The sequence below is a fragment of the Lissotriton vulgaris genome, unplaced genomic scaffold (genome assembly GCF_964263255.1).
Source record: "Lissotriton vulgaris unplaced genomic scaffold, aLisVul1.2 SCAFFOLD_719, whole genome shotgun sequence".
Lineage (NCBI taxonomy): Eukaryota > Metazoa > Chordata > Amphibia > Caudata > Salamandridae > Lissotriton > Lissotriton vulgaris.
Genome location: NW_028243457.1, coordinates 257075 through 284359, shown reverse-complemented (window position 1 = coordinate 284359; position 27285 = coordinate 257075). Strand labels below are relative to the sequence as shown.

Here is a 27285-nt window from a genome sequence, read left to right as displayed (position 1 = left end):
GGTGGTGTCCGTGTGTGCATGGCAGTGGTGGTGTCCGTGTGTGCATGGCAGTGGTGGTGTCCGTGTGTGCATGGCAGTGGTGGTGTCCGTGTGTGCATGGCAGTGGTGGTGTCCGTGTGTGCACGGCAGTGGTGGTATCCGTGTGTGTACGGCAGTGGTGGTGTCCGTGTGTGTATGGCAGTGGTGGTGTCCATGTGTGAACGGCAGTGGTGGTGTTCGCATGTGTACGGCAGTGGTGGTGTCCGTGTGTGCATAGCAGTGGTGGTGCCCGTGTGTGCATGGGAGTGGTGGTGTCTGTGTGCGCATGGGAGTGGTGGTGTGGAAATGGGCTTCAAGGTGCACTTTTCCGAATGGAGGTTTTTTTAATCGAATACCTTGTCCCTTGAGTTCGGCGATGTTACTCAGCCATCGTCAACCTGGAGCTTCTGGCCGCTAACTGGAAGGAGGCAGTACACAAACCATGCTATACGGGCAGCAGCGGTCTAGTGGCAAGAAGAGGGTGCAGGCGCCTATATATATCAAAGTTTATACATGTGCGCTCCGCGAGTTAAACGTGTCAGATCACATCTGCACGAGCTGAAAGTGACAAACTGGATTCCTGGCAGGGTCAGTGTGGCTTTTCAGTTCTTCCAAATTGTTTTGCTGTTGCCTTCAGTCAAAAAAAGTCCGGTGCAAAAAGTGCTGGTTAAACTACATTTTACAGGATGCCTTTGCCCGACTTGTAAAGAATTCCAGAAAATGCATATATGTGTCTGTAACAACTGTAGACGCTTTGCTGTTTTTTTTCAAAACTCAATAAATACAATATAAAAAAATAAAAAATAAAAAAGTAACAGCCACGCTAAAGGACCAGCGTGTCCTGGTCTGCTGTCAATATTTATGTAGAATTCCCAGAGAGATTCCTAAAAACCTCGTTTCGGACCCGCCTTCTAAATATCTAATCACCATAACACATGCCGGACACATGGCTGCAGTCTGTGCCTCTGTCTGCGAAACAGGCGCATGTTATTCACAGCAGCCCCAAAACTGCCTGTCAGATGGCCATCACGAATGAAGACTTGTAAATTAAGCAGCCCCTGCGGTCTGTGGCGAGCAAGGTACATGAAGAGATCTGTCAGTAGCATCCCAGACCGAGACCCTATAGGATCGCAGCCCCAAAACTGCCTGTCAGATGGCCATCACGAATGAAGACTTGTAAATTAAGCAGCCCCTGCGGTCTGTGGCGAGCACGGTACATGAAGAGATCTGTCAGTAGCATCCAAGACCGAGACCCTATAGGATCGCAGCCCCAAAACTGCCTGTCAGATGGCCATCACGAATGAAGACTTGTAAATTAAGCAGCCCCTGCGGTCTGTGGCGAGCACGGTACATGAAGAGATCTGTCAGTAGCATCCCACACCAAGACTCTATAGGATCGCGGGACGTGTTTTTTAGCGCGAGGGTCGTGCACCTTGGTTTGACCGTCGTGTCTTCGTTGTGCAGCCGTTTGTTATTGTGCCACTGCTAAATCCGACGGTTTCCGAGCCCTGTGATTAGTAATGGCAGATCCTGCCAGCACAGGGTGCCCCGGTGGGATTCCACGGGGTCTGTGCATTAAGTATATTCAACTTTGTGGTGTGCTGAAAGGTAGCGCACTGTAGACAGAGGGCTGCAGCTCTGTGAACAATGTGGTGTACTGTACGTGCCTCGTGCCCTTCTGTGGTTCACAAGAAGCTGCTGTTCTCTGTCAGTTTTCAGATGATTAAAAGTACTGCTCTTTCCATAACGTTGTGTTACTTCAGACAACAATAGCGTGCGCCTATGGGTTGCACAATTCACCGTGTCTCTAGTGCCGACATTACTAACATGCAGACGGACGACAAAAAAAAAAAAAAAAACCTGCCTGTTTATCAGCGCCGCGCGCTGGTATGCAGACTCCCCCTGCATTCCACAGAGGCGTGCGATGCGATCCGGCCTGCCATGCATGCCGTGGAGAAAGACCTGGCCGCGCACACAACGTTATCCTATGGAAAAACGCTGCGTGCGGCCAGGTCTTGTCTCCCTTCGGCGTTCTCAGACTGTTGAGACACCGACAATAGTTCTCTGGCGAGAACGCGCTTGTAAATGTAAATGTACATGTATTTATATAGCGCAAATCGCCCACATCGCAGGCATCTATGCGCTTGCTTAGGGAACCCGTCCTGGTATTCCCCTGTGAGATACCCCGGCAGGGTATCCACAAGGTGAAAGCCAGGCATCCCGCCGCGAGGGGCCGTTGTGGAGATTAAGCAAGCTATTGCCCAGAGTCGCAGAGTGTGAACCCGTGAGTCGAGTAGGCACCGGAGCGAGAATTATCGAGTCTGTGGAATTATTGAGCCCAACCCCCGTCGGGGCGGGGAATTGAACCCTGGTCCAGGGCCGATCTCAGCTTCCGGGTCTGCCGCCTCTAACCCCTGAGCCACACTTCTCCGCTTTTCAAGCGCGTTATAGCCGAGACCTAAAAAAGCACATTAGTGCATTTTTCTCTGTTGCATGTTACACACACACACATGTCCTTTGGACATGTGTGTGCGCAACACCTGTGTAAATTTGCATTTCAGGGGTGCTACAGGGTGTTCTTTGGACACCCCTGGCACCCTTGAAATCGCTATCTTATTTGCGATTAGCTAATTGCTAATCGCAAATAAGGAATACTCCCCGGCCCATAGGAATGAATGGGGAGCTATTCCTTATTTGCGATTAGCAATTTGCTAATCGTAAATAAGGAAGATGTAGGAATCGCAATATTTTTTGCAATTCCTACATGAATCCCGTTTTGCAAGTCCTTAATAGCGATTCCTTATGAATCGCTATTAAAGACTCGCAAAACGGGTCTTTGATGAATCTAGCTGTATATTCATATGCAGTTTTTCCATAAAATACACATGTTCTCTTCATTTTGCAATTTTCTTTTGAACAAGTGTTTGTATTATGTGAAAGTCGTATTAGGTCAAGTTTTACAGGGATTCATAGTTATAAGATGTAGAGAAAACTTATCAGTTGACATGTCCCTCTGGTGAACGTCAGCACTCGCCAAAGAGAACACCTAAGTACTCAGAAAGGCACACCAAAGCTCTAGTGCTGAAGATTGTTAAAATTCCTGGATAGTTCTTAAGACCACCGTGGTTGATAAACAGAGCTCCTATCAAAAATCTTAACTCCTCTTGAAATTCAATTATTTGTATGCATTCGTTCATCGTTACTGAGTTTTTCCTATCATTCTTACTGCCATGCTGATGACTGCCAACATGCTGGACATTACATGTCACTCATCATATAGCCTGACAAATATCATTCACAAAACTTGCATACACCTGTACCATGACAATAGTTTTACCTTTCCTTTCCAGAGTTCTGGCACAGCATTGTTATACAGGCTGCTGGACATCAACTCAAGCTGAGAAGACATCACCACCAAACCCTTGAGTGCTTTTAGTAGGTCGTTCAACGTCTGAGTAATTTCTTTAAGCAGCCGATTATACCTGAATTACAGAAGAGGGAAATATATGTGACAATGATACAGTCTACTTAAACCAATATTTCAAGTAATATTTGAACCCAACAAATATGAGACTTATATAGTAGTGTGCCTAATACTGAGGTATAGTGTACTGGGTGAGTTCAAGTTTGGGGTTAGCAATAGAAAGGATGGATATGAGCAGAGTGAAGGGTAAAGACAGGCATGTTAGAAAGGGACATTGTAGAAATGTATATGTTAAAATGGGTATGATAAAGATGGGAACGTTGAAGATATGCCACATTGAAATTAGTGTAACAGGGACCAACAGGGTGCATTACAAGTGGAACAATTGCATATTGGTGAAAGCAGTACATGCTAGGAGAGGCAAACTAAGAGGTGCCTTAAGGAAAAGCTTCAACAACTTAATGCATTGTGCTTTCTTCTTCTGTGGGCAGCCACCTTGAACATTCAATGACTGCATGTTATTATATCAAGGTCAACAATATCGACCTACAAAAATATTGTTTGCACAATACTGTCTACAACTATATCGTCATGGTAGGTATATACACTGGTTAGGATAGATTAATTATTCTTAACTCCACTTCTATTTACCTGGATGTCATAGTGGCAGTCGATATAGTGGGTGCAAGATATTTGTTGTACAATTCCATCAAATGGAATATAGTGGCCTCTCCCACCATCATATTCCTCTTTTATGTTAATTTATTTTTTCTCTTTTTATTGAGATATTCAGTGATGTTTCAAATGTTCATTCATATTTAAATCATAAGAAACTTACAAAAGGATAAATCGTAAAGAGTTATTGTCCACAAGAATCTGATAGGTAACCTATATATATCTATATTGATTTTTAACAAACAATTTTCCTACTTTGGTGGACTCACATTCCAAGTTATGTAGTTCTCTCGCTTACAGTCTGAAATCTGAAAACGTATTCATAATTCTAAAAATCTAAAGTGCCTGGTTTGTCTTCTTTTTTTTGGGGGGGGGGGGGGGGGAGTTTATACAATTTTATACAAGGAAAAACATCATAAGAAAGTCACATTCCAAAAACAAGATAAATTCCATCCTCAAATGTATACATTCAGTAAATAAAGTACAACAGAAAAAGAACAGAGTATGTATCCTGTGAAAAGCAGGAACAGAAGAGAAGGAAACAATAAAAAAAAACAAAAGCTTATCTAGATCCAATCGGAAATTGGAGCCCAAATTTTGTCTCTCATATCCATTTTTTTAAAACCTTTGGTTTTATAGATGGCAGATTCTATATTGTACATTGCTAGTAGCCTAGTTTGTCTTCAGTCTAATTTCTAATATAGAAGAATAAAATGACATTTTTTATAGGATGCTTCCATCGCAAGTAAGAGAGAAATTGATTCCCAAAGTAGCACACTTCTCATGGATTTAATATTAATCAAAGAAGGAAAAGTCAGGAACTGGATAGAGGGCCCAGCTTGGAGTACCCTCTAGCAAGTCCTCACCAAATGACGACCATTCAAAGCAAAATTCCAAAACCTTTTTATCTTATTCGTACATAATCCCATTCTTACATGATAAACTTTTTTCAACTGTGCAATATTTTTCTTCACGACCTTTCACTCCTGTATTTATGGTGGGTTACAATCTTTCCACTTTTTCTTCATTGTTCTTCAGGCTTCTAATGTTCCTACAAACAGTATATATATATTTGATATGTTTGACACAGAACTAAAGAACAAGTTACTTACCTTCGGTAACAATATATCTGTAAGAAACCGTAGTTAGTATTAGATTCCTTACCTTAGAATATCCCCAGGCGTCAGACTGGATCCGCAAATTTTTGCGTAGCAGTACCCTTGCGCGTCGGTAGGCGTCGTCTGCGGCTCCGCGTCCTTCGTCGGCGTGGTGGGCGCTGTGATGACGTCGTCGGAGTACTTAGACGCCGCCTCCGCGCGCTGACGTCAGTTCTTAGTCACAGCTTTTCCGCGCCAGAAACGCAGAGCCATGTTAAAAATCAACACTGGTGCCATTGAAACTAGGGCCCTGAAATGGGATGACCTTAACCCTAGATATCGGTTCGCAGAACGGGGAGGATGGGTGGGGCGGTAAGTAATCTAATACTAACTACTGTTTCTTACAGATATATTGTTACCGAAGGTAAGTAACTTGTTCATCTGAAAGAAACAGGTTAGTATTAGATTCCTTACCTTAGAATGGATACCCCAGCAATACCAACCCTGGCGGTGGGTCTGCAAACCAATAATCACACCAGAAAGTCCTAGAGGACGGAACGGCCAAAGAAGCCATCCCTCCGGACTTGGCTGTCCAGGCAGTATTGTCTTGCAAACGTGTGCAGCGATGCAAGCGTAGCTTCCTGACAGATGTCCTGCAAGGGGACTCCCTGGCCCAGGGCAGTGGTAGCCGCCGTGGCCTGAGTGGAATGGGCCCTCAGCCCAACCGGAGGCTCCTTCTTCGCCAAGGAGTAACAAGCCTTGATACACAAGACGACCCACCGAGAGATGGTCCGCTTGTGCACCGCCCGTCCCTTCTTAGCACCCACGTAACTAACAAAGAGTTGGTCATCCACCCGGAACTGGCGTATGCGATCTAAATTGAACGAAATCGCACGTTTTGGGTCCAGACTGTGGAGCCGCTCTTCCTCTTTTGAGGGATGCGGTGGCGGAAAGAAGGTGGTCAAGGTGATAGACTGCCCGATGTGGAAGGCCGTGACAACCTTGGGCAGGAAAGAGGGTCTAGTCCGCAACACAACCTTGTCCGTATGGACGGAAAGGAAAGGAGGTTTGGATGAAAGAGCCTGGAGCTCACTCACTCTCCTGACAGAGGTGATAGCAACCAGGAAAGCAGTCTTCAGAGTAAGAAGGCGGAGAGGACAGTTGTGAAGTGGCTCAAAGGGAGCGCACATCAGATAGGTAAAGACAAGGTTCAAGTCCCACTGAGGCATCACAAACGGAACAGGAGGAAACATGTGTGTGATGCCCTTCAGAAAACGATTTACAATAGGGGACTTGAACAAAGAAGGTTGATCAGGAAGCCTTAGAAAGGCTGAAAGGGCAGAAAGATAGCCCTTGATAGTGCCCAGAGCAGAGCCCTGCTAGGCAAGAGGAAGAAGGAAGAGAAGAACCTCAGAAAGAGGGGCAAGGAGAGGATCCACAGCCTTTGCTGTGCACCATGCCACAAATCTGTTCCACCTGTAGGCGTATACCGACTTTGTGGAGGGACGCCTGGCTGCCAGAATAACATTACAGATTTCAGGAGGCAAGTCAAATGGCCTCAACTGTCGCAGATCCATCTCCAAGCATGAAGGTGGAGACTGGACAGGTTCGGGTGGAGGACCGTCCCCTGCTGACAGAAGGTCCTCCTGAAGAGGCAGATGAACCGGGGGATCGACTGACATACTGAGTAGCTCGGGATACCAGTACCTTTGTGCTCAGTCCGGAGCCACAAGGATGACTTGGGCTCGGTCGCGTTTGATCTTCTTCAGCACTCTGGGCAGAAGTGGTATAGGCAGAAAGGGGTACAACAGACTGCAACTCCACTCGCGACGAAAAGCGTCTCCGAGCGAGTGCCGCCTTGGAAATTCCAACGCGCAGAACTGATGACATTGCGTGTTCTCTTCTGTGGCGAATAGATCTAACCAAGGCTCTCCCCACTGCAGAAAGAGACCTTGCGCCATGTTCGAGTTCAGACGCCATTCGTGATCCATCATGCACCGGCGGCTGAGTTTGTCTGCCCTGGTGTTCCGAGAACCTGCCAGGTGTTGAAACACCAGGGTCACGCCCTGATGTCCCAGCCACTGCCAAAGGCCTAGAGCCTCTTGGCAGAGGGTCCACGACTCCACCCCGCCCTGTTTGTTGCAGTACCACATGGCGGTGGTGTTGTCCATGAACACCTGCACACACTCCCCCGGACAGAGGGGAGGAATGCCTTCAGTGCCAGACGAATCGCCCGCAGCTCCAAAAGGTTGATTTGGAGCCGGTACTCCGCCGGAGACCAGAGGCCTCTGATCTCCGTCTCTCCCATGTGGCCTCCCCAGCCCTGGAGGGACGCGTCCGGCACAACCACGTGCTCCGGTTGGAGAAGGGAGAGGGATCTGCCGATGACCCAATCGCGGTCCGTGAGCCACCACTGCAGCTGTCTCGCAGTGCCCTCCGAGATCAGGACATGGTCGGACAGGTTGCCCTGATGCTGGGCCCACTGAAACTTCAGGTCCCACTGCAGAGCCCGCACCTGCCACCGGGCGTGATGCACCAGAAGGATGCAGGAGGCCATCAGCCCCAGAAGCCGCAGCGTCAACCAAGACTGAAAGAGTGAAATCAGAGCCTGAATATCCCGAACCCGCTGTTCGGGAGGATACACCCGAAACTGCGCCGAATCGAGGACCGCTCCGATGAAGAGGAGCGTCTGAGAGGGGCACAGGTGTGACTTCGGCACATTGATGGAAAACCCCAGCTGGTGCAGGAGGTCTGCTGTTGTCTGGAGGTGGCTGACGACTGTCTGGGGCGAGCCCGCCTTCAACAACCAGTCGTCGAGGTAGGGGAAGACTGAAACCCCTAGCCTGCGCAGATGAGCTGCCGCCATCATCTTCGTGAACACCCGTGGGGCGCTGGTAAGGCCGAAGGGGAGCACGGTAAACTGAAAGTGCTCGAGGCCTACTGTGAACCACAGGTAGCGCCGGTGGGCCGGCAGGACAGGGATGTGGAAATAAGTGTCCTGCAAGTCCAACGCTACCATCCAGTCTCCTGGGTCCAGGGCAGCTAAGACCTGAGCCAGTGTCGGCATTTTGAACTTCTCCTTCCGGAGGAAGCCGTTGACGTTCCGTAGATCCAAGATAGGGCGTAGGCCCCCTTTGCCCTTCTTGGGTACCAGAAAGTAGTTGGAGTAGCAACCACACCCTACTTCTGGCCCAGGAACGCGCTCGATGGCCCCCTTGGCCAAGAGGGCCGTAACTTACTCCTGCAGAAGTCGCAAATGATCCCCCGATACGGGTGGGATTGCGGTGGCATGGCTGGAGGGGTCGCCTCGAAGGGGAGGGAGTAGCCCCTTCGGACGATTTGCAGCACCCACCTGTCCGATGTGACAGTGCGCCAGTGGAGGAGGTGATGGCGAACCCTGCCCCCCACTGGCGTCACATGGGCCTGAAAGCACAGACTAGGAGGGTTTTGAGGCGGATGCTGTGAGGGAAGGTGTGGACTGGCCTCGCCGTTGTCCCCGACCGCCTCCACGGCGGTTTCCACGGCCGCCACCACGTTGGATGTTAGTCTGCGGTGCGTGGCTGGCAGCACGTGTGGGTGCACCCCTTCCTTGGCCACGAAAGGAGCGAAAGGCACCCGTTTGCTGGCGCGGGGCCGAGAGGCCCAAGGACGTGGCCGTAGCCCTGGAGTCCTTAAAGCGCTCAAGCACATGCTCTGCCTTGTCGCCAAAAAGGCGACGGCCATCAAACAGCATGTCCATGAGGGTATTCTGGACATCAGCCGAAAAGTTGGCGGACCTCAACCAGGTGAGCGACGAATCGCCACCGTTGTTGCCATCGCTCTGCCCAGTGAGTCGGTGGTATCCAGCCCACACAGGATGGAAAAACGTGCTGCGTCTCGACCCTCCGCAAGGGCTTGGGCGAGTTTAGCCTTGACCTCCGCCGGGCATTGTGGCAGCACACCGCGACCGTGTCCCACAGGGAGTGGGTGTAGCGGCCCAAGAGGCATGCGGTGTTGGAAGACCGCAGTCCCAGACTCAGGGAGGAGAATACCATCTTGCCGTATTGCCGTATTGCTCATACCTCTTGGATTCCCGATCAGGCGGAGCCGACGGGAATGCGGTCTGGGAGTTTTAGGCCTGGATGACCAGGCTCTCAGGGGTGGGATGGGTGGACAGGAAACAAGGGCCGGGCGATGGCGTCTGGCCACGTTCCTATCTACAGGCTGACCTGTAGCGGGCCTGGACCAAGTGCCCAAAAGAACGTCAGTCAAGGCTTCATTAAACGGCAGCAGAGGCTCAGCCGACCTTGACTGCGGTTTAAGGACCTCAGTAAGGAGGTTATTCCTCACGGCCTTTCGGGGAGCTCAAGGCCCAAGGCCTTGGCCGCCCGCGTCAACACCACACTGAAGGTTGCCCCCTCCTCCGTAGCCACGGTAGGAGGTGAGACAAAACCAGTGTCTGGCGAAGTGTCCAGACCACTGGCATCCCCAAGTCCACCTGTCCAGTCCTCCTACCTCTTGGATTCCCGATCAGGCGGAGCCGACGGGAATGCGGTCTGGGAGTTTTAGGCCTGGATGACCAGGCTCTCAGGGGTGGGATGGGTGGACAGGAAACAAGGGTCGCCCGGGGCCGGGCGATGGCGTCTGGCCACGTTCCTATCTACAGGCTGACCTGTAGCGGGCCTGGACCAAGTGCCCAAAAGAACGTCAGTCAAGGCCTCATTAAACGGCAGCAGAGGCTCAGCCGAGCTTGACTGTGGTTTAAGGACCTCAGTGAGGAGGTTATTCCTCACGGCCGCGACGGGGAGCTCAAGGCCCAAGGCCTTGGCCGCCCGTGTCAACACCACACTGAAGGTTGCCCCCTCCTCCGTAGCCACGGTAGGAGGTGAGACAAAACCAGTGTCTGGCGAAGTGTCCAGACCACTGGCATCCCCAAGTCCACCTGTCCATTCCTCCTGGGACTGACACTCACGTGTCAGAGGGTCCTCAGACCCCTCCCAATACTCCTCACCCATCTCCTGATGTTCAGGGTTGTCAAATGATGGGGCCGGTTCATTGAAGTAAAACTCCCCAAGCGGCGTCGAGAGCGGCGCCCAGCGGCGCCGCTCCAATGCCGGAACCGGATCGAGGGGGGCATCGGGGACGGCGCCACCCGAAGACGGCGCCGGAGGTGACACCCGAGGGACCAGCGTCGGTGAGGTTATCAGGTCAACCAGCGACGACCTGGATCCAGAAGCGGATCCAGTGGGGCCCTGCGGCGCCGGGCCAGAAGGCATCGACGGCGCCGGGGCCGAAGCACCCGCCGGCGTCGGGCCGAAGCACCCGACCCGCTAGGGCCCCCAGTCAAGTCTGCTGGGCCCGAAGGCGCCGCGGAGCCCGCCGGAGGAGTGACGGACCTTATGGCCATTAGGAAGCGCTCGATCTCCTCCGGCGTCGCTTGCTGCCCAGGGACCGGAGGGTATGGGGCAGGTCGCGACGCCCGCGACTCCGACGGAGCCGCGTGGGCGGTGTCACCCGAACCCCCGGCTGCGGCGTGCGAGCGTCTAGGGGAGTCCGAAGAGCGATGACGTCTCTTCGACTTCTTGTGCTTACCTGACGACTTCGAGCCTGAGGAGTGATGGCGACTCCCGGAGCTATGATGGCTCCGACCCCGCGACCGGTCCCTCGACCTCCGTCCGGACTGGGAATTCTTGCGGCGCGGGGCCGACTGCCGGAGCTCGAGCCGCTCTCGGTACCACTCCCGCCTAGCTTTCGATGTCAGGGCCCGGCAGTCGGAGCAGGCCTTGTTGTTGTGGTCGACGCCGAGACAGTGGAAGCACCGGCGGTGAGGGTCAGTGACCGACATCAGTCGGTCGCAGTTCTCACAGGGTTTAAAACCTGGCATCCCTATCGGCACCGTTCGGAGTCGAAGACTCGAAAAATGATCAAAAGGGATCGTAAAAAGTTTAGTCAAAAATGACTAAGGTACCACTTTTTCCGGGTCTGCGCTTGTGGCGCGGAAAAAAAGAAGAACTGACGTCAGCGCGCGGAGGCGGCGGCTAAGTACTCCAACAACGTCATCACAGCGCCCACGACGGACGCGGAGCCGCAGACGCCTACCGACGCGCAAGGGTACTGCTACGCAAAAAATTCCGGATCCAGTCTGACGCCTGGGGATATTCTAAGGTAAGGAATCTAATACTAACCTGTTTCTTTCAGATTTCAACATTCACAGATGAGCTCTCTAAAATGTTAGTGAAACACCCATAAAAATTATCTTGGTAGGTAGAACTTGAAAAGAAACACATGTCAACACACTGCTTCCCTGAGGCCATGCCTGTTTGCATGTATGGCGTGAATGAATGTACTATCTCTTCAAAAAACAAAACTATGTTCCTAAAGTGTTTAAGCATACTAATCCTCTGAAACGTGGAAGGTTTTTCAGTAAATTGACCAGTAGGGTAATCTAAATCTACATGACATCTTATGGATGTCTTAGTGATTCAATCTCTTTCTACTTTGTGCATATAAGTATAAAAGAGGACACAACTTATTATCCTTATTATACACCTTTCAGTAGAGACTCTAGCATCCTAATAGTATATGCTACCCCACTTTTAAAAGGGGCTAAATGGGATTTGGAGTCGTTCTGGTGGACTCTATTCAGTGTGTTATGGTACCTTATACACATGTGGATCACAATTATATTTTTCTTAACTCAAGCTCTTCTCAGGAAACCCATCACATGTGCTAACCTGAACAAAAGTATTTTCTTTGTGGAGAAAGTATACCCTTAGTAGGACACTTAATTGGAGATGGCTTGCTAAGATCTTGATATTTCTAGTTACAAAAGTATAGTCTAGCTAATAACCCAATTGTAAGGGGTCTTAGCTCATCAAATAAGCATCAGAGGATTTTGAAATATCAGAAGAAACAACTTGTAGATGTTATCTTTTTGATAGAGACCTAATGAATGCAGGGTACTCAGCATAGGTTGAGCCATAGTCCCCTGTAGGTGCACTTTAGGGAATAATTGATATGCAATCCACTGCATGTACAGCAGGGAAGCCGTATGCCTCTCATATACTTTCAGAGGCATAATGGTAGCACCATTTCTCAAGAAACATATTAGTAAACACTGAAGGTAACCACTTGAGGCTGGTAGCTCAGAATGGGTACACAAACACAGAGACGAAAATGGAAACTGATAAGATACTGGACAAAGTGGAAGAAATTGAACTGGCCAAGAAAGCGTACAAACCTGTGTTTGGATCAGACACATCAAAGGGTTGAAAGGGCAGTAGATTATGTTGCAGACCAGAACATAAAAGTACACTTTTCTGAGACTCTGCTAAAACCTTAACAATACGTGGAGCATGGTCAATAAACTATTGGATTTTGCCTTAAGGCACAATAAAGTAAGTCACACATACTAAAGTGCCTAAGAGAAGAGAAGGGGGCGATTAATATGCTTTATTTGCTTTTATCCAAACATCTTTAATGAGGGGGGGAGCATCTGCAAGAGGGCACTGAGTCATTAGACTTATGGTCTTTGCAGAGTAGAACTGTGGCCCAGAGATTGCACTTGAATCGTTATATCCCAACTGATGGGATGAAAGGGGACTTTAAGGCAGGGAAATACCTGTAACCAGATTGGCATTCTGCTGAATTTTCAGGGACCTTTTCAAGGCACTCTAGAACCAAGCTTTTAATATCTTTAGGAATTTTTGAGAGGTCACTCCAATCATGGTGGAGGCATAGGTCTAAGTGATTTTTTAACCTGGTAAAGATTCTAGAGAATCTTAATCATACAGACCTATTGCCCTCTTAAATATAGATATTAAAGTTTTTACTAAAGGTCTCACCACCCATCTGGACAAATACTTGCCAGGGCACATTGATTCAGGGAAATCTGAATTTGTTACAGAACCTATGACAATATTTGTAGGAAAAAGATTCCAGCAACCATGGTCACACTCAGTGCCTAAAAGGTATTTGATTGGGGTTACTTGGGCTTCCTTCCACTGGTCATCGATAGGACTGGATGTGGACCATTTGGGAGATGGTTATTATCAGCTTATAAAAATATCAAGGGTATGCTTATGAATAGTAGTAGGCCTGTGAATTTCAGTTTGGGAAGAGGAATATGCCAGGGCTTTTGTTTATCAGTTAATTTTTGCTCTCCATAAACAACCATTATTTACTACCATTAGACAAGCCCGCAAGAATGCTGGGCTCCTATTTGGCTCTATACAACACAATATGCCGTTTTTCAGATGATGTGCTTCCAATACTGACTAATTCGTATTTGTCTTTGACTATTCTTCTGAATCATGAGATGTATGAGATGGTGAGAGGATTTAAAATTAGCAAAGATACTTCCAAGATCCTGAACCTGACCATATCTGGTCAGTTAATTTGCAGTCTAAATGTCAAGTTTGTTTTGCTTCTAGATCTATTCAGTATTTCGGCAATAATTGTGCACATTGTCCACACTGTGTAAGACAAACTAGTGACCTCTTAAACTTAGTGTGGTGGCTGGTTTGAAAAGGTGTAACAATCACCCACTACCTTGTTGGGGATACTATCCGAACGAAAGATAATTGTATTACCATGACTTTTATACCTTTTTTACACACTCTGTATCTCCATTCTCAAAGTTGAAATGTTGAGTCTGCAGAAGAAGGTAGCTGATTTTGTATGGGAAGACAGATAGCAAGAGTGTCTAGAAACATTATGATAACTCCAGGGCATTGCAGCGTATTGGTAGCCTGCATCTCAAGATAATATCACCAGTCACCTGCACCAGCTGCAGTTATGGACTGGCTCATGAGACAGACAAGGAAAGGGTCCACTTGGACCCAGCAGTAATGTGAGAGATCTTCTGGACCCATTATAGATCTCCAAACATGAAGAGCTCGGCTACATCACGCAAGCACAACAGCAGTTGTGGACGTAATAGTATGAAATGAAATGAAATGAAATGAAAAAGAAATTTCTAAAGCGCACTGCGGCCAAGCGGCTTCCTGGCGCTGAGGAGCACAACAGTATCTACAGAGGGTCCCATGAGAGGTTAGCCGGGAAATGCCTGAAGAAAAAGAAAAGTTTTAAGGGCTTTACGAAAGTGAGAAAAAATGGGGGAATAGAGCGGATGGAGAGAGGGAGATTGTTCCAAATCTGGGGGGCCAATACAGAAAATCGGGTGCCCCCGGTTCGGGATTTGCGGAAGCGGGGGACATGAAGGAGAGAAAAAGAAGAAGAGCAGAGAGATCGACTGGGTGCGTGGGAGGAGATTAGAGAGTTAATGAAAAGCGGGGCAGAACGAGCGTGCGCCCGGAAAGCCAGACAGGCTAATTTAAACCGGGACCTGAAGAGAACCGGGAGCCAATGGAGGGATTTGAGGGCCGGGGTGATGTGGGAGGATTTGGGAAGACGAAGGATAAGGCGGGCCGCCTGGTTTTGGATGGCCTGGAGACGGCGAGTTTCGTAGGCGGGGATGCCTACGTACAGGCCGTTGCCATAATCCAGGCGGGATGTAATGAGGGCCGTGATAATGGTTTTAAGGGCATCAACAGAAAAAAAACGGGAGATCTTGCGAATAAGGCGGAGGGAGGAAAAACAAGAAGACACAACGGAACTGATTTGGGCGTGGATGGAAAGATCATTGCTGATCTTGATGCCCAAAGTCCGGACTGAGGAGACAGGAGAGGGGGGAGGACCAAAAGAAAGGGGCCAGTGAGCAGAGGACCAGGGATTAGACGAGCCGCCAGTAAGGACGAGCTCTGTTTTATCGGGATTGAGCTTCAAATGGTTGAAGCTCATCCACTGAGAGATGAAAACAAGGGTAGAACAGAACTTAGGGAGAGAGTCAGCTGGGGAAGAGAGATCGAAGACGAGCTGGAGGTCGTCTGCGTAATTATACACAGAGACCCCCAGCTCGAGAAGAGAGGAGATGAGGGGGCGGATGTAAAGATTGAAGAGAAGAGGGGAAAGGGAAGAACCTTGAGGGACCCCACAGGTGACCGGGAGTGGGGGAGCAGAAAAATCTGAAAGGTGAACTGCCTGTGATCTGCCTTGGAGGAAGGACGCGATCCAGGAGAAGGCAGTGCCTTGGATGCCCGCTGCGCTGACACGGTCGAGAAGGATGGCATGATCGACCGTGTCAAACGCAGCGGACAAGTCCAAAAGGACCAAGGCCTGGGGGAGGTTGCTATCGGCCTTGCCCTTAAGTTCATCCAGCACCGCGAGGACCACTCCCTAAGTGGAGTGGCCAGGACGAAAACCCGCCTGGTGGGAGGCCAGAAGATGATTCTCCTCAATGTAGGCGGAAAGGCAGGATGTCACGTAGCTTTCAAGAATCTTCCCTAGGTAGGGGAGAAGGGAAATCGGCCTGAAATTAGATGGAAGGGAGGGATCAAGGCCAGCCTTTTTCAAAATAGGAAAAACAATAGCAGATTTAAAGGAGGGGGGAACACAGCCCGAGACCAAAGAAGTGTTAAGAAAAGTGAGGGGGGGGGGGCGGGCAACTAGTGTAAAGAGTTCTAAGGATCCGTGCGGGGGCACAGTCTGCAGGAGAACCAGACTTGACCTTAACGAGCAGGTCAAGGAAGAGCTCAGAAGAAATAGGTTCAAAATGATCCAGAACAGAAGAAGATAGATAAGAATGGTCAGACAGAGCAGGTTGGGACACAGTGGGAATATTGGCCTTAATGGTGATAATTTTGTTGATGAAATAATTGTTCAAAGAGTGACAGAGGGATTGAGAAGGAGCAGGGGAAAGACAGCCACGATGGGAGGTAGCAAGACTGTGAACTAGTGAGAAGATCTCACGGGACTTGTTGGCCGATAGGGCCACTCGCTCAGTAAAATATTTAGATTTGGCCGCTAGAATGGCTTTTTTATAGTTATTAAGAAGGGCTTTATATTTGAGACGGAGGGTAGGGCAGTAATTGCGACGCCAATGACGCTCCGAGCGCCTGAGCTCTAATTTCAGGGATTTAAGGTCACTAGAAAACCACTTGTGAGCATCATGGGGACGAGCCGATTTAATCTTTTTGAGTGGAGCGACCTGGTCGCAAGCAGAAGAAAGCCAGGTGTTAATGGCGTTCGCCTGACTTTCCAAAGACAGGTCAGTCAGGGTAGGAGCGGATGAAGACAATAAGGAGGAAAGGTCGTTAAGATCAGTCTTATTCCAGCTTCGGGCCAAGATGTTTTTAGGCAGGGGAGCTTTCTCAACATGACCTAGATGGATAGAAAAGGAGATCATGGAGTGGTCCGACCAGACACAGGGTAAGATGGAAGTGGCCGAGAGTTGACAGCGTAAGGACCAAATTTGGTCTAAGATATGACCGTGAGTGTGGGTAGGGGTCAAAACATGAGGTAGGAAATTAAGACACTGAAGTGTGGCAGAGAAATCTTTGGAAGAGGAATCTTCCCTTGGATCACCCGGCCAAAAGTTGAAGTCGCCGAGCAGGAGCAGCGAGGAATTATTTACCGCCAAAGTGGCCAGAAGATCCTGCAAGGTGGACACAAAAGATGGCATGCTTTGAGGTGGGCGGTACACGAGGACCATCGTAAGGGGTACTGGAAGATTAAGAGAGCGCGCCACCAAGAAGTCAACACTGGGTATGCGGGGGTGCGCAAGAAGCTGGAATTTCATGGAGGAGCGAATTATCATCGCCACACCCCCTCCAGTTTTTCCGTCAGGGCGGTCAGCACGAAGGGCATAGTAGGTACTAGGGAGAATAGCGAGAAGGTCAGGGAGTGAATCAGAAGAAAACCAGGTTTCGGTGAGGAAAAGAAAATCCGGGGAATCAGTATCCAAGAGATTGAAAAGGGCAGTTTGATTTTTGGTGGCGGAGCGGGTATTAAGAAGGATAGCAGAGGCGGCTGGGGGACCGGGAATGAAACCAGTAGCAGAGGGCATGGAAGAGGTAGAGGGTGAGGAAATAGGGGAAGCAGGGGAAGAGCAGGGAAAGTAGGGGACATAGATGCCATGCGAAGATAAGTGTTGGACTGCAGAAGGAGAAAGAGGAGCAGAGACAGAAAGAGACAGTAGCTGGGCAGAGGTGTACACCAAAGGAAGGGCAGGGTCAGGGGCCCCGGGTCCCGGCCCGTCGCGGACGGGCGCAGACGGGCTTGACTTAGGCGCAACTTCGGCGCGCCTTCGTCGCGCCCGCTGCGCTCGTCCGCTGCGCTGCCGGGACTGGCCCGCCATTATGTAGGGACACATGAGAGGGAGTGGCCAGGGGGGAGGGGCCCAAACGCTGCAACGCTGACCCAGAGCCGCCCAAGATGGAAACTCGCCCGTCTCAGGAGGAGACGATCAGCGGGAGGCGCTCTGGGTGGCGTGCAGGAAGGAAAGAATGGAGGCTGCTAAGAGGTGCTGTGCTGCCGTGCGCGGAAGTCCAGAGCACAGCTGGGGGCACAGCGAGCGATGACCAGGTCGGTAAGAGCTTTAAAAAGTAAACGTTGCTCCTGGCGAAGCCTCGGAGTTCTGAGAGCTGAAGTGGAAGGCGCGATGTCCAGCGTGCGCCTGAAGTACTTGTCTTGGGGGGAGGGGCCCAAACGCTGCAACGCTGACCCAGAGCCGCCGTATACATTCTTGAAGCTGATTTAAAGTTTAGCACTCAGGTTACTTTGTAAAAAATGTGGTGATATTCATGTCAGCCTTATTACAAGTGCCACAGGATATAATGCACTTATTATAAGGCAGACACAATATCTGTCATGTTTGTGACAGTAACTCCTCAGCCAAATTTGAAATCAGGCACTCAGACTGATTTTTCCCCCTCCCTGATAATGATTCACTTTGCCCCAGAATTAACAACAAAAATGCAGGACTTTACATTTCAAACATAGAGGGCAGGAGAATGAGGCGTTCTATCGGATATATATTTAATAAGAGGAACATTAGGTTTTTGGCTTAATGTAAACTTGATTTTATTGACATGGAAGCCAATATATTACCTTAAAGTTAGCTTCATAACTGGGCGATTCAACTTGATAACAGACTTGCAGCTACAAAAAAATCTTGCTAAATTGTAGTAATTCTTGATGGTATGCCATATATTAAAGGGATTGTCTTTCACTTCAGCACACTGCTAAAGGGAGGCGAGAGATTGGGCAAGTAGCCTGTTAGGTTATTACAAGTATTGTTTAAACATGGCATGGTAGCTCCTTCAGCACAGGTTTCAAACCAACTTTATAATTCTGTAAGGATGAAATGGGAATTTTATGAGCCAAGAGCTTATCCCCTCCACAATTATGTACTATTGGTGTCTGACCTGACAAAAATTAAAGACATAATATCCGGGAGTGTCGATGTCTGTTGGAGATGTGGAGGTAGGTATAATGGCTTTACCCAGACTGAGGGGTTTCTGTAAGGAGGTTTTGAGTAGGACCAAAAGTTTTAAGCTACACAATATTGGAAATGCCAGACGTGGTTCTCCTGGGTTTTTGAGATCCACAATCTGTAGCCATGTCTTGAGCAAATGGGGTATTTATGGGCTTATTGAATCACTTACCTTTGGCAGTGTTGCAATTCATAGCAGCAGTGAGGCAGCAGATGGTGGACCTTCTCTCTTTTACAGGGTGATACAAACCGTGGGATGTTCTTGCTATGGAAAATCATTCCTGAGATTCAACTTTTAGCCACAAGCGCTTTAAAAACACCTGGAAGCCCAGATTGATTATCTCACACAACTCGGCATGGCTAGCATGCGACCAGTATGGATATGAGTCCTTGATTTGTAAAATGTACCTTGTTTGTTAGCACAGGAGGCCTTCAGCTGGCATTAAAGAGAAGGTGTCAATGTATCATTAATAGGGTTGGGTTTACTCTTATCTGTTGCAACTATTGACCAAAATTCTTGTGCGTGGGGCAGAGGAGCAGAGTTTATAGGTATTAGTATTGTTTCGAAGTGCAATAATGCGAACCCCAAAATGAGACTCTTAAGTTTTACTTTCCACTGAACTTTCATTTCTGTGCTCTGGAGTAGTAAGATCTGTAACCAGGGCTGGCTTTTCACTTTTAAAAATTTGAATAAGACGTTTCAAAGTCCTAATGCAGAGTTGTTACCCAGCTCTTGTGAATTCAGGCTAGGGCTGGGCCAAGGCGATGAACATTGAGGCATATGGTAATGCCCAGAACATGTTCTTCAGTCCTGTCAAGACACAGATTATGAAGATTCCCATTTAAAGTTGTAACATCTGCTATAAACAGCGGGACGTGTAAGAATGGGAAATAGCCATTGTGGACCTTCGAGGAACAATAAATGAAAAATAATATATTTAGTTGCCATCAAGGAGCAGAATAGTATAATAATTAGTAACTCGGGCCCAAAGAACAAAGGAGAGGAGTGATTTGATGAAAAGGCGACACATTTAAAACGTGTGTTTGACAGATAAAGTGGGTCCCCTGGATGACAGTGACAATACTACCCTAGTAGTCTCTTCGAGCTGCAGCTTTAAGTAATGAACTGGGATAAACCGGCCCCAAGCATTATTGCTGTCCATGGAAGGGAGAAACAGACAAACATCTGTAGACCATACGGTGGAATTGGACGGAACGGCTCATTTCCTGCGAAATTAAACATTTATATAGAGCTTTGAACTGCAAGAAAATGAACTCTCATAAGTTAAACTCAAAACAAACGTTTTAAAAATTTTGTAAGTAAGTGTGAATAATTTAAAGGATAATGATGATATGGCAAAACATGATATGGATTTGTCCCACTGCCATTTAGAGAATGTATTTAGAATTTTTTAGCAAAGACAAACAGATCTCTGCTCCTGGGATCTCTAATTAATACCAATATTATATAGGGGTTATTATACAAATCCAGCGATATGATTACAAAAATTGTCTGACTGCTCCAATTAACTCCATGTTCTGAAGTGCTGAAGTCGTTCTAGTGAGATTTATAGAATTAAACAGGTTACTTATTGTCTTTAGTAGGAAAGAGCCTCATTGCACCTTCTCCGAAAGAGAGGAACAGATGCCTCTATCTTGGGCGCATTTTATTTATTTTTACTGCAAGTTGGGACAAACTTGGACATCGATGGTACCTTCCGATCTTTTACTTCAGAAGAAAAAAACAGAAACCGTGATTAATTTGTGCTGGTGGCAGACTGGAACTGGTTTTTCATCAACAGACTTTGACCAAGAGTAAGGAGGGAGAAAAGAACACAAAGGAGAATGAAGAAGAAAGACAAAAAGTAGGGGAAAAGACAAAGAGAAAAAGAAAGTTAAACAACCTGCATGCATAAGATAATGAAATAGTAAGTGTAGGGTGGTGATAGAAAGAGGTGTGAGTGGAATCAAAACTAGGGGGCATATTTTTATGAAACCATGGCCCAGTGAAGCAAGTCATCTTGTTGTGCTGCACCATAGAGGAGTGTGCCGTATTTCAGGCGAAATTGGCAAATTCCTGCCTTCCCCCCGTACTGGTGCACTTTAAGTTATAGAGTGGTATGGGTATTTTTAGGAATTAGGGGTGGGTAAGGGTATAGAGCGATATGGGTATTTTTTAGGGTTTTGGGGTGTACGGGATTACATATGGGGTGGTAGTGGTATTTTTAGGGTTTGAGGTGGGTAAATGTATAAGTAAATGTATAAGGTAGTAAGGTAATGTTAGGGTACTAGGGGTGGTTAAGGATATAGGGTGGTAAGGGTATGTTTAGGATTTAGGAGTGGGTATGGTGTATACAGTGGTAAGGCTATTTTTAGGGTATGAGGGTAGACAGAGTTATAGGGGCATAAGGGGATTTTCAGTCTTATGGGGTGAATGAGGTTATTGAGTGAGAGGCTATTTTGAGGGCTTAGAGCTGTGTAGGGGTATAGGGTGGTAAGTGTATTTTTTTAGGGCTATGGGGTGGGTTGGGGTATAGGGTGGTGAGGGTATTTCAGGGCTTATGGTTGGGTAAGGGGATATGGTGGTTATATTTAAAAAGGGGGGCTTCCCCAAAACAGAAAATTAAAATGTATTATGTATATATTGGGTTAGTCTTAACGTGCTTGGGGAATACCGAACCGTCGCCAAATATCAAAGGACAATGCTGATTTAAAATCATCCGCGACAGCACGAAGGACGTACATACTTACTGTAGGACAGTGCAATTTGGCACCTTATGGGTTAATGGCGGCTGAATGAAGGCTCCAGGATTTCCTCGATTTTCCATGCTGACATCCAGGCAGGTGAGGTGAAGCTGCAGGCACCGCCTACTTGGGAGAGTACTTACGAGAGTGTACCTGCAGCGCGAGAGCTCTGAGCACCGAGTTCGGGACCACCGAGCTCAGGAGACTTTCCCTGCCTGCTAGAGTGTCTGCACCAATTGAAGCGGGGCACTTTATATTTATAAGTGGACAGCACCAGTCAAAACGAGGATGTAGGCATTTGATGAAGGCAATGGAGCCGAAACCGGTCATGCCGCACTTATGATGCTGAATAAAAAGAGGAAAACCCCTGTGAACCTGTGTGGGCTTGTTACTTTCAAGAAGTGAAAGCTTCTGGTGAAATGTATGGGTGTCTCGACACGTGCACCTCAGAGCCCTCATTCTGAAGTAGTTCAGCGGCAGCAGAGGTAACATTTGGGTTAGTCTCAACATGCTTGGGGAACGCCGAACCCCCACCAAATATCAAAGGACAATGGCGATTTAAAAAAATCTGTGACTGCACGTAGCACGTTTATACTTACTGAAGGACAGTGCAATTGGGCACCTTATGGGTTACTGGCGGCTGAATGAAGGCTCCAGGATTTCATCGATTTTCCATGCTGACATCCAGGCAGGTGAGGTTAAGCTGCAGGCACCACCCACTTGGGAGAGTACTTACGAGAGTGTACCTGCAGCGCGAGAGCTCGGAGCACCGAGTTTGGGAGCACCGAGCTCAGGAGACTTTCCCTGCCTGCTAGAGTGTCTGCACCAAGCGGGGCACTTTATATTCATAAGTGGACAGCACCAGTCAAAACGGGGATGGAGGCATTTGATGAAGGCAACGGAGCAGAAACCGGTCATGCCGCACTTGCTGAGTAAAAAGAGGAAAACCCATGTGAACCTGTGTGGGCTTGTTACTTTCAAGAAGTATATATATTTGATTTTTATGGAGGGGCTTGAACAGAGGATTACCTTTTCACCCCAATTCTAAAATAAATCTGGTCAAATGCCAGAACTGACTTCTATAAATTTTGCACACAATGAAGAAAAAAGGAAGGAAATAAACGAGTTATGTCAGTGATAACGGAGAGGGAAAGGAGTCCATTAAGATCTCTTGTCAGCCTTGAAATTGAGGCAATCGGCAGGAATATATGAGATGAAGTTGAGTGCTTGTCTGATTTGGAGTTATGTGAACATCTGGCGATTCCAACAGATGGAACGGTGGGCAGCAGCTGCTGACCAAGGTCGAAATTTTATCCTTAACTCGCGCAGGGAATAAAATGGACCTATTCCTGGAGCTCATGACTGAGGGGTTAAATAAAATTAGCTTGAAAAATGTTAAAATGAATAGGAATACATGCAACGACATGACGCAAGAGGATTGGGAAGCACTCTTGGATCTGCAAGACGACAAAAGCATCATAATAAAAGTCAGTGATAAAGGGGGCAATATTTTAATTCTAAGCTGAGAGAGGTATATAGAAGAGGCTAATACACAACTAAATAATAAAGATCATTACAGTAAACGTCCCAAAGACCCCACCAATGAACAAATGCATGCATTTAATCTCAAACTTAAAGAATGGCACAGTAGAAACCTTCTGGATGATTTGAAATGAATGTACCTCAGTACCACTCATCCCACAATGCCAACAATGAATTCCCTTCCTAAAATCCATAAAGACTGTGCAACCCCCCCTACCCCCAGAATACCCATCGTGAGTTCGATTGGCTCATTACTTGAGAACACCTCGCGCTTTATTGTTATCTTTCTATATGTGGTTAATCTCCCATTTTATTTATGGGACAAGATTTTTTGAACAGGATCAATGCAGTACATTGGAAGTCAAACTATCTCATGGCCACGGTTGATGTGGTATCCTTGTACACATCCATTTGACATACAGATGGGATTAAAGCATGCAAATTCTTCTTAAATTCCAGCTTAATATCTCTTTTGGAACATTCAAATATGCTATTAGAAATGATGAACTTTTGTCTCCACCGTTATGTCTTCGGGACCGATTCACAGAACTAATCTGAGATCAAATCCTAAACTTACTACTTTTGGTATTCACAGAAGGTATTTAGTAGTAGTAAAGTTAGGACTCCTAACTTTACTACTACTAAACTGAGATAAAATCCTAAACTTACTACTTTTGGTATTCACATACGGGCATTTAGTAGGAGTAAAGTTAGGACTCCTAACTTTACTGCTACTAAATGCCTTTTGTGAATACTGATAGTCGTAAAGTTAGCATTTTGTCTCTGTTTAATCAGCTCCTTTGTGTTTAACAACAACTACTGCCTGCAAATACAGGGAACCACAATGGGGACATAATTTGCACCAATCTATGTGAATGCAATGATGGGTAGTGGGAGGCGTAAGTCGCATGGAATGAACAAAACAAGATCAATATGGAACAAGTAATCTTATGGGTTCATTTCATCGACAACTTGTTCATCATTTGGAAGTTGAAAGAGATGTTTTTGAGACCTTTGTGAAATCCTTAAACCATAAGCCACAAGGATTGAGATTCCCCTATGACATCAGTGAGAAGGAAATCAATTACTTGGATATTGGAATCTATATTGACAATGATAAAATGTGCACCAAGATTCATTGTAAGTCAACCAGCATGAACAGTATCCTACATGCCAATAGCGGGCATATGCAAACCCTAAAATGGAGTGTCCCTTATTGGGAATTTCTTTGAGCAAGGCTACATTGCTTAGAAGAGGTAGTGTTTGATCTGCAGGCTGAAGAGATATACAAAGATTTAGAGTAAGAGGATACCCCATTTCGGTTTTGGAAGACGCCCTTTGAAGTGCAAAGAATAAATAACGTGAGAACTTGTTGGCGGTGAAATCAAAGGCTGTTACAAACAAGAATGACTGAGGTGTTTAGATATATTATGGATTATGATATGTCCAACTTTGAGATTATAGAATTATTAAAAGAGAACTGGGAGATCCTCAGAATGGACGAAAACCTCAAGGATCTACTGCAAATCATCCAAGCATAACATATAAGAAAATAGCCTCAATGGGAAACTTTTTAACTAGAAGTTACTTTAATCATGACAATACGATAAAAAATCTGGAATTAGCAAATGGTTGTCAAGTAAAAAGAGAGGATTTTGGAAGTGCTTTAAGTGCAAAGATTGCACTCATGGGCACAGCTTAATCACATTTCGGATGGTGTATCGGAAAACCAACAAAATAAATGTATGTATTACATGTGAAACTATTTTTGTGGTTTATGTTCTCTAAGGCACATGTTGAAAAAAAGTATGTGGGAAGCACTGTAAATAAACGTAAACTCCGCATTTTACAACATCTTTGTGCTATAAAGAATAAGAACTTCTCATGCACTGTGGCAAAGCATATCTGGAAAGAACATAATGGAAATACCAGCAATAGGAGATTCTATGGCATACAACACATGGCAAAGAAACTCTGGGTTGGTAACAGAGGATTGGACTAACAAAGAGCAGAGTCCAAGGGGATAATTCTGATGGTAACAGAGCACACCTGGGTATGAATGCGGATTCAGAACTTCATGTTCATCTGCAACCTCCGCCTTCTTAAACTGATCATTTTTTATAGCAGAGTATAAGTGTATATTTGCAGATTGCCACCCTACTATCTGTTTTATTCCCTTCAATGTTGTTACTTACATTTTATGGCATTTGCACCTTTATGAGATTCCCACTTGGAGTGTGGATCAAAGTTCTTAGGAATATGCTGACAAAAATATGTTAATAATATATGTGCAATATTTGAAATTGAAAGAATATTTTCACATATGATGCACATAACTGTGATCTGTGGAATAATGATGTGCATTTGTGTTCTGAATGTGCATGCAGTACTGTATTATTTAAATGCAAAATGTTGGGGGGCGTGGCCAAGATGGCGGCGTAGACGGACGCGTCTCCCGGAGCTCCCGCCGTCGGCCCTTGAAAGCGCGGGCTCCCGTTTCGTGGAGCCCCTTCTTCGCTTGCCCCTTTGGTCTGCTGGCTGCCCTCGACTCGGGGGAACCCTGCTGGGAGAAGTCCGGCCCCTGGGAGCGACTGGAGTCAGGAGTTACGGACCGGCGCGCGGCGTGCCCAATAGCCGCGGCCGGCGTGAGAGGAGACGCAGTCCGGTGGAGGCGGAGGAGTCGCACGGGAGACCGGGGATCGGGCCTATCCCGGCCGCGACGGTAAGCCTCAGGCGGGCCAGGCCCGCACTCTCACCGGTGTGAGGCGCCGGGGATCCCACAGCCCTAACGCTTCTGCGGGCCCGCCATTAGTGCAGCGCAGCGGGACGGCGCTGGAGCTCGCGCCATACACGGGGCGAACAGTGGGGGTGGAACACACCGCATCTGGAGGCAAGTGGGGATTGCAGCGTGGGGAGCCCGGGGCCTGTGAGTGGACGCGGCCAGCCCCGTGGGGACTGCTGGGTAGTGAGCAGCGTAGTGAACCCGGAGTCGGAACATGGACTCTGCCGGGTGGGGGGCCCCCTCCCAGTGACTTTCTGACCGCAGCCCATATACAGAGGGCCCCTCTAGGGCCCAGGTGCATTGAACAGGCACGGCCTAGAGAACAGGCGGCGTGGGGCAGAAGGCGAGAGACGCCACATTCGCAACTGAGGCCTCACTGTGCAACGACTAGTACGGAGGGGCCCAGTGGGTGCTCAGGGGGCAGGAGGAGAGCCTCGCCCGGATGGACTTCAGGGCCCCTCTACGCTGACAGTCATTTCTGACAACATACGGGCTGATTAGCGGCGTACACTGGAGTGCCCCTCTGGCGTAGGGACATAGCAGGGCGCCATTTTGCGGTGCAGAGTGGAAGGCCCTTGACACGTGGGTCGGCAGCCGAAGGTGCACCGCTACCCCCTACGGCTCGGTCTGGGACTTAGCTTGGACGCGGACGCGCCTTCACCAGCCGCACGGACGCCATGGCGCAAAGTTCAAAAGACAGTAATGACCGGACGGTAAAGGACCTATTCACGAAACCTCACTCGCCCACTGCAGCTAAAGAGATTTCGGCTACCAGCATGAAACAAGGAGGGGAGGGGGCAGAACCTATCACGAAGGCCTTTCTCGAGTCCCTCTTCACGACACTCCGAGAGGACATCCACACTCTTAAGAAGGAATTTGCAGAGGAGATACGTGCTGTGTGGCGAGATCCGGACGGCGTGGGGGAGCGAGTGGCGGACGTTGAGGCGAAGCAGGATGCCCGGGACGTTGTGACGGAGGCACTCCAGCAGGAAATCATACGCCTCCACGATCAGCAGGTAGACCTGCAATCACATCTGGAGGATCTTGAAAATCGCCTCAGGAGACACAACATGCGCATTCGGGAAGTGGCGCACTCGGAGGTGGACAAGGACCTCTTCAAATTCACCAGGGGGCTCTTCAACCATATCCTAGAACGGCCGGAGGATGCCGCCCTTCCGATTGACAGGGCGCATAGGGTCGGACCACAGCGTTCTGGATCGTCTTTTCCCTCAGACATTTTGGTTTGTGTGCAAGACTTTCGCACTAAGGAAGACATTCTCCAAAAAGCGAGACAGAAGCAACCCGTCTCATTTCAAGGACACTCCCCGACGTGCTGTACCAAGACCTCTCGGCGCTTACGCTCCAGAAGCGCTGCTGCTTCAAGCCTGTGACATCCTATCTTCAGCAGCAGGCTATACCATACAGCTGGGGGCATCCTTTCCGGATTATCTTCAAACTGGACAATAAGCTTCACCAATTCCGCTCCCTTAGGGAAGCTTGTCAACTGCTGGGTATCGAAGTGCCGCCTGATGGGAAGGAACAGCCGACCTCCCAGACCGGGAAGGGGGAATCATCGTCGCAATGGCGCCAGCAGCGGAATCGGAGGCGCGTCAAAAGACCACCGAAGACAGAGATCGAGAGTGGCCGTCGGCGGCAGTGGAGGCTGTGTCCGCTGAGCTATCACAACAGC

At 48.1% G+C, this 27285-nt stretch overlaps 1 protein-coding gene across 1 annotated transcript in view; it reads right to left on the bottom strand.

Annotated features, from left to right (window-relative positions):
• The window catches only part of LOC147668342 (dynein axonemal heavy chain 1-like), a gene marked incomplete at its 5' end in the record, with an annotated part of 387636 nt that overhangs the window by 104093 nt on the left and 256258 nt on the right, over positions 1 to 27285 (bottom strand). Inside the window, one exon of the mRNA XM_086948583.1 lies at positions 3356 to 3500. Within this exon, the coding sequence (XP_086804709.1) occupies positions 3356 to 3500 (145 nt within the window). The remainder of the gene's footprint in view (positions 1 to 3355; positions 3501 to 27285) is intronic.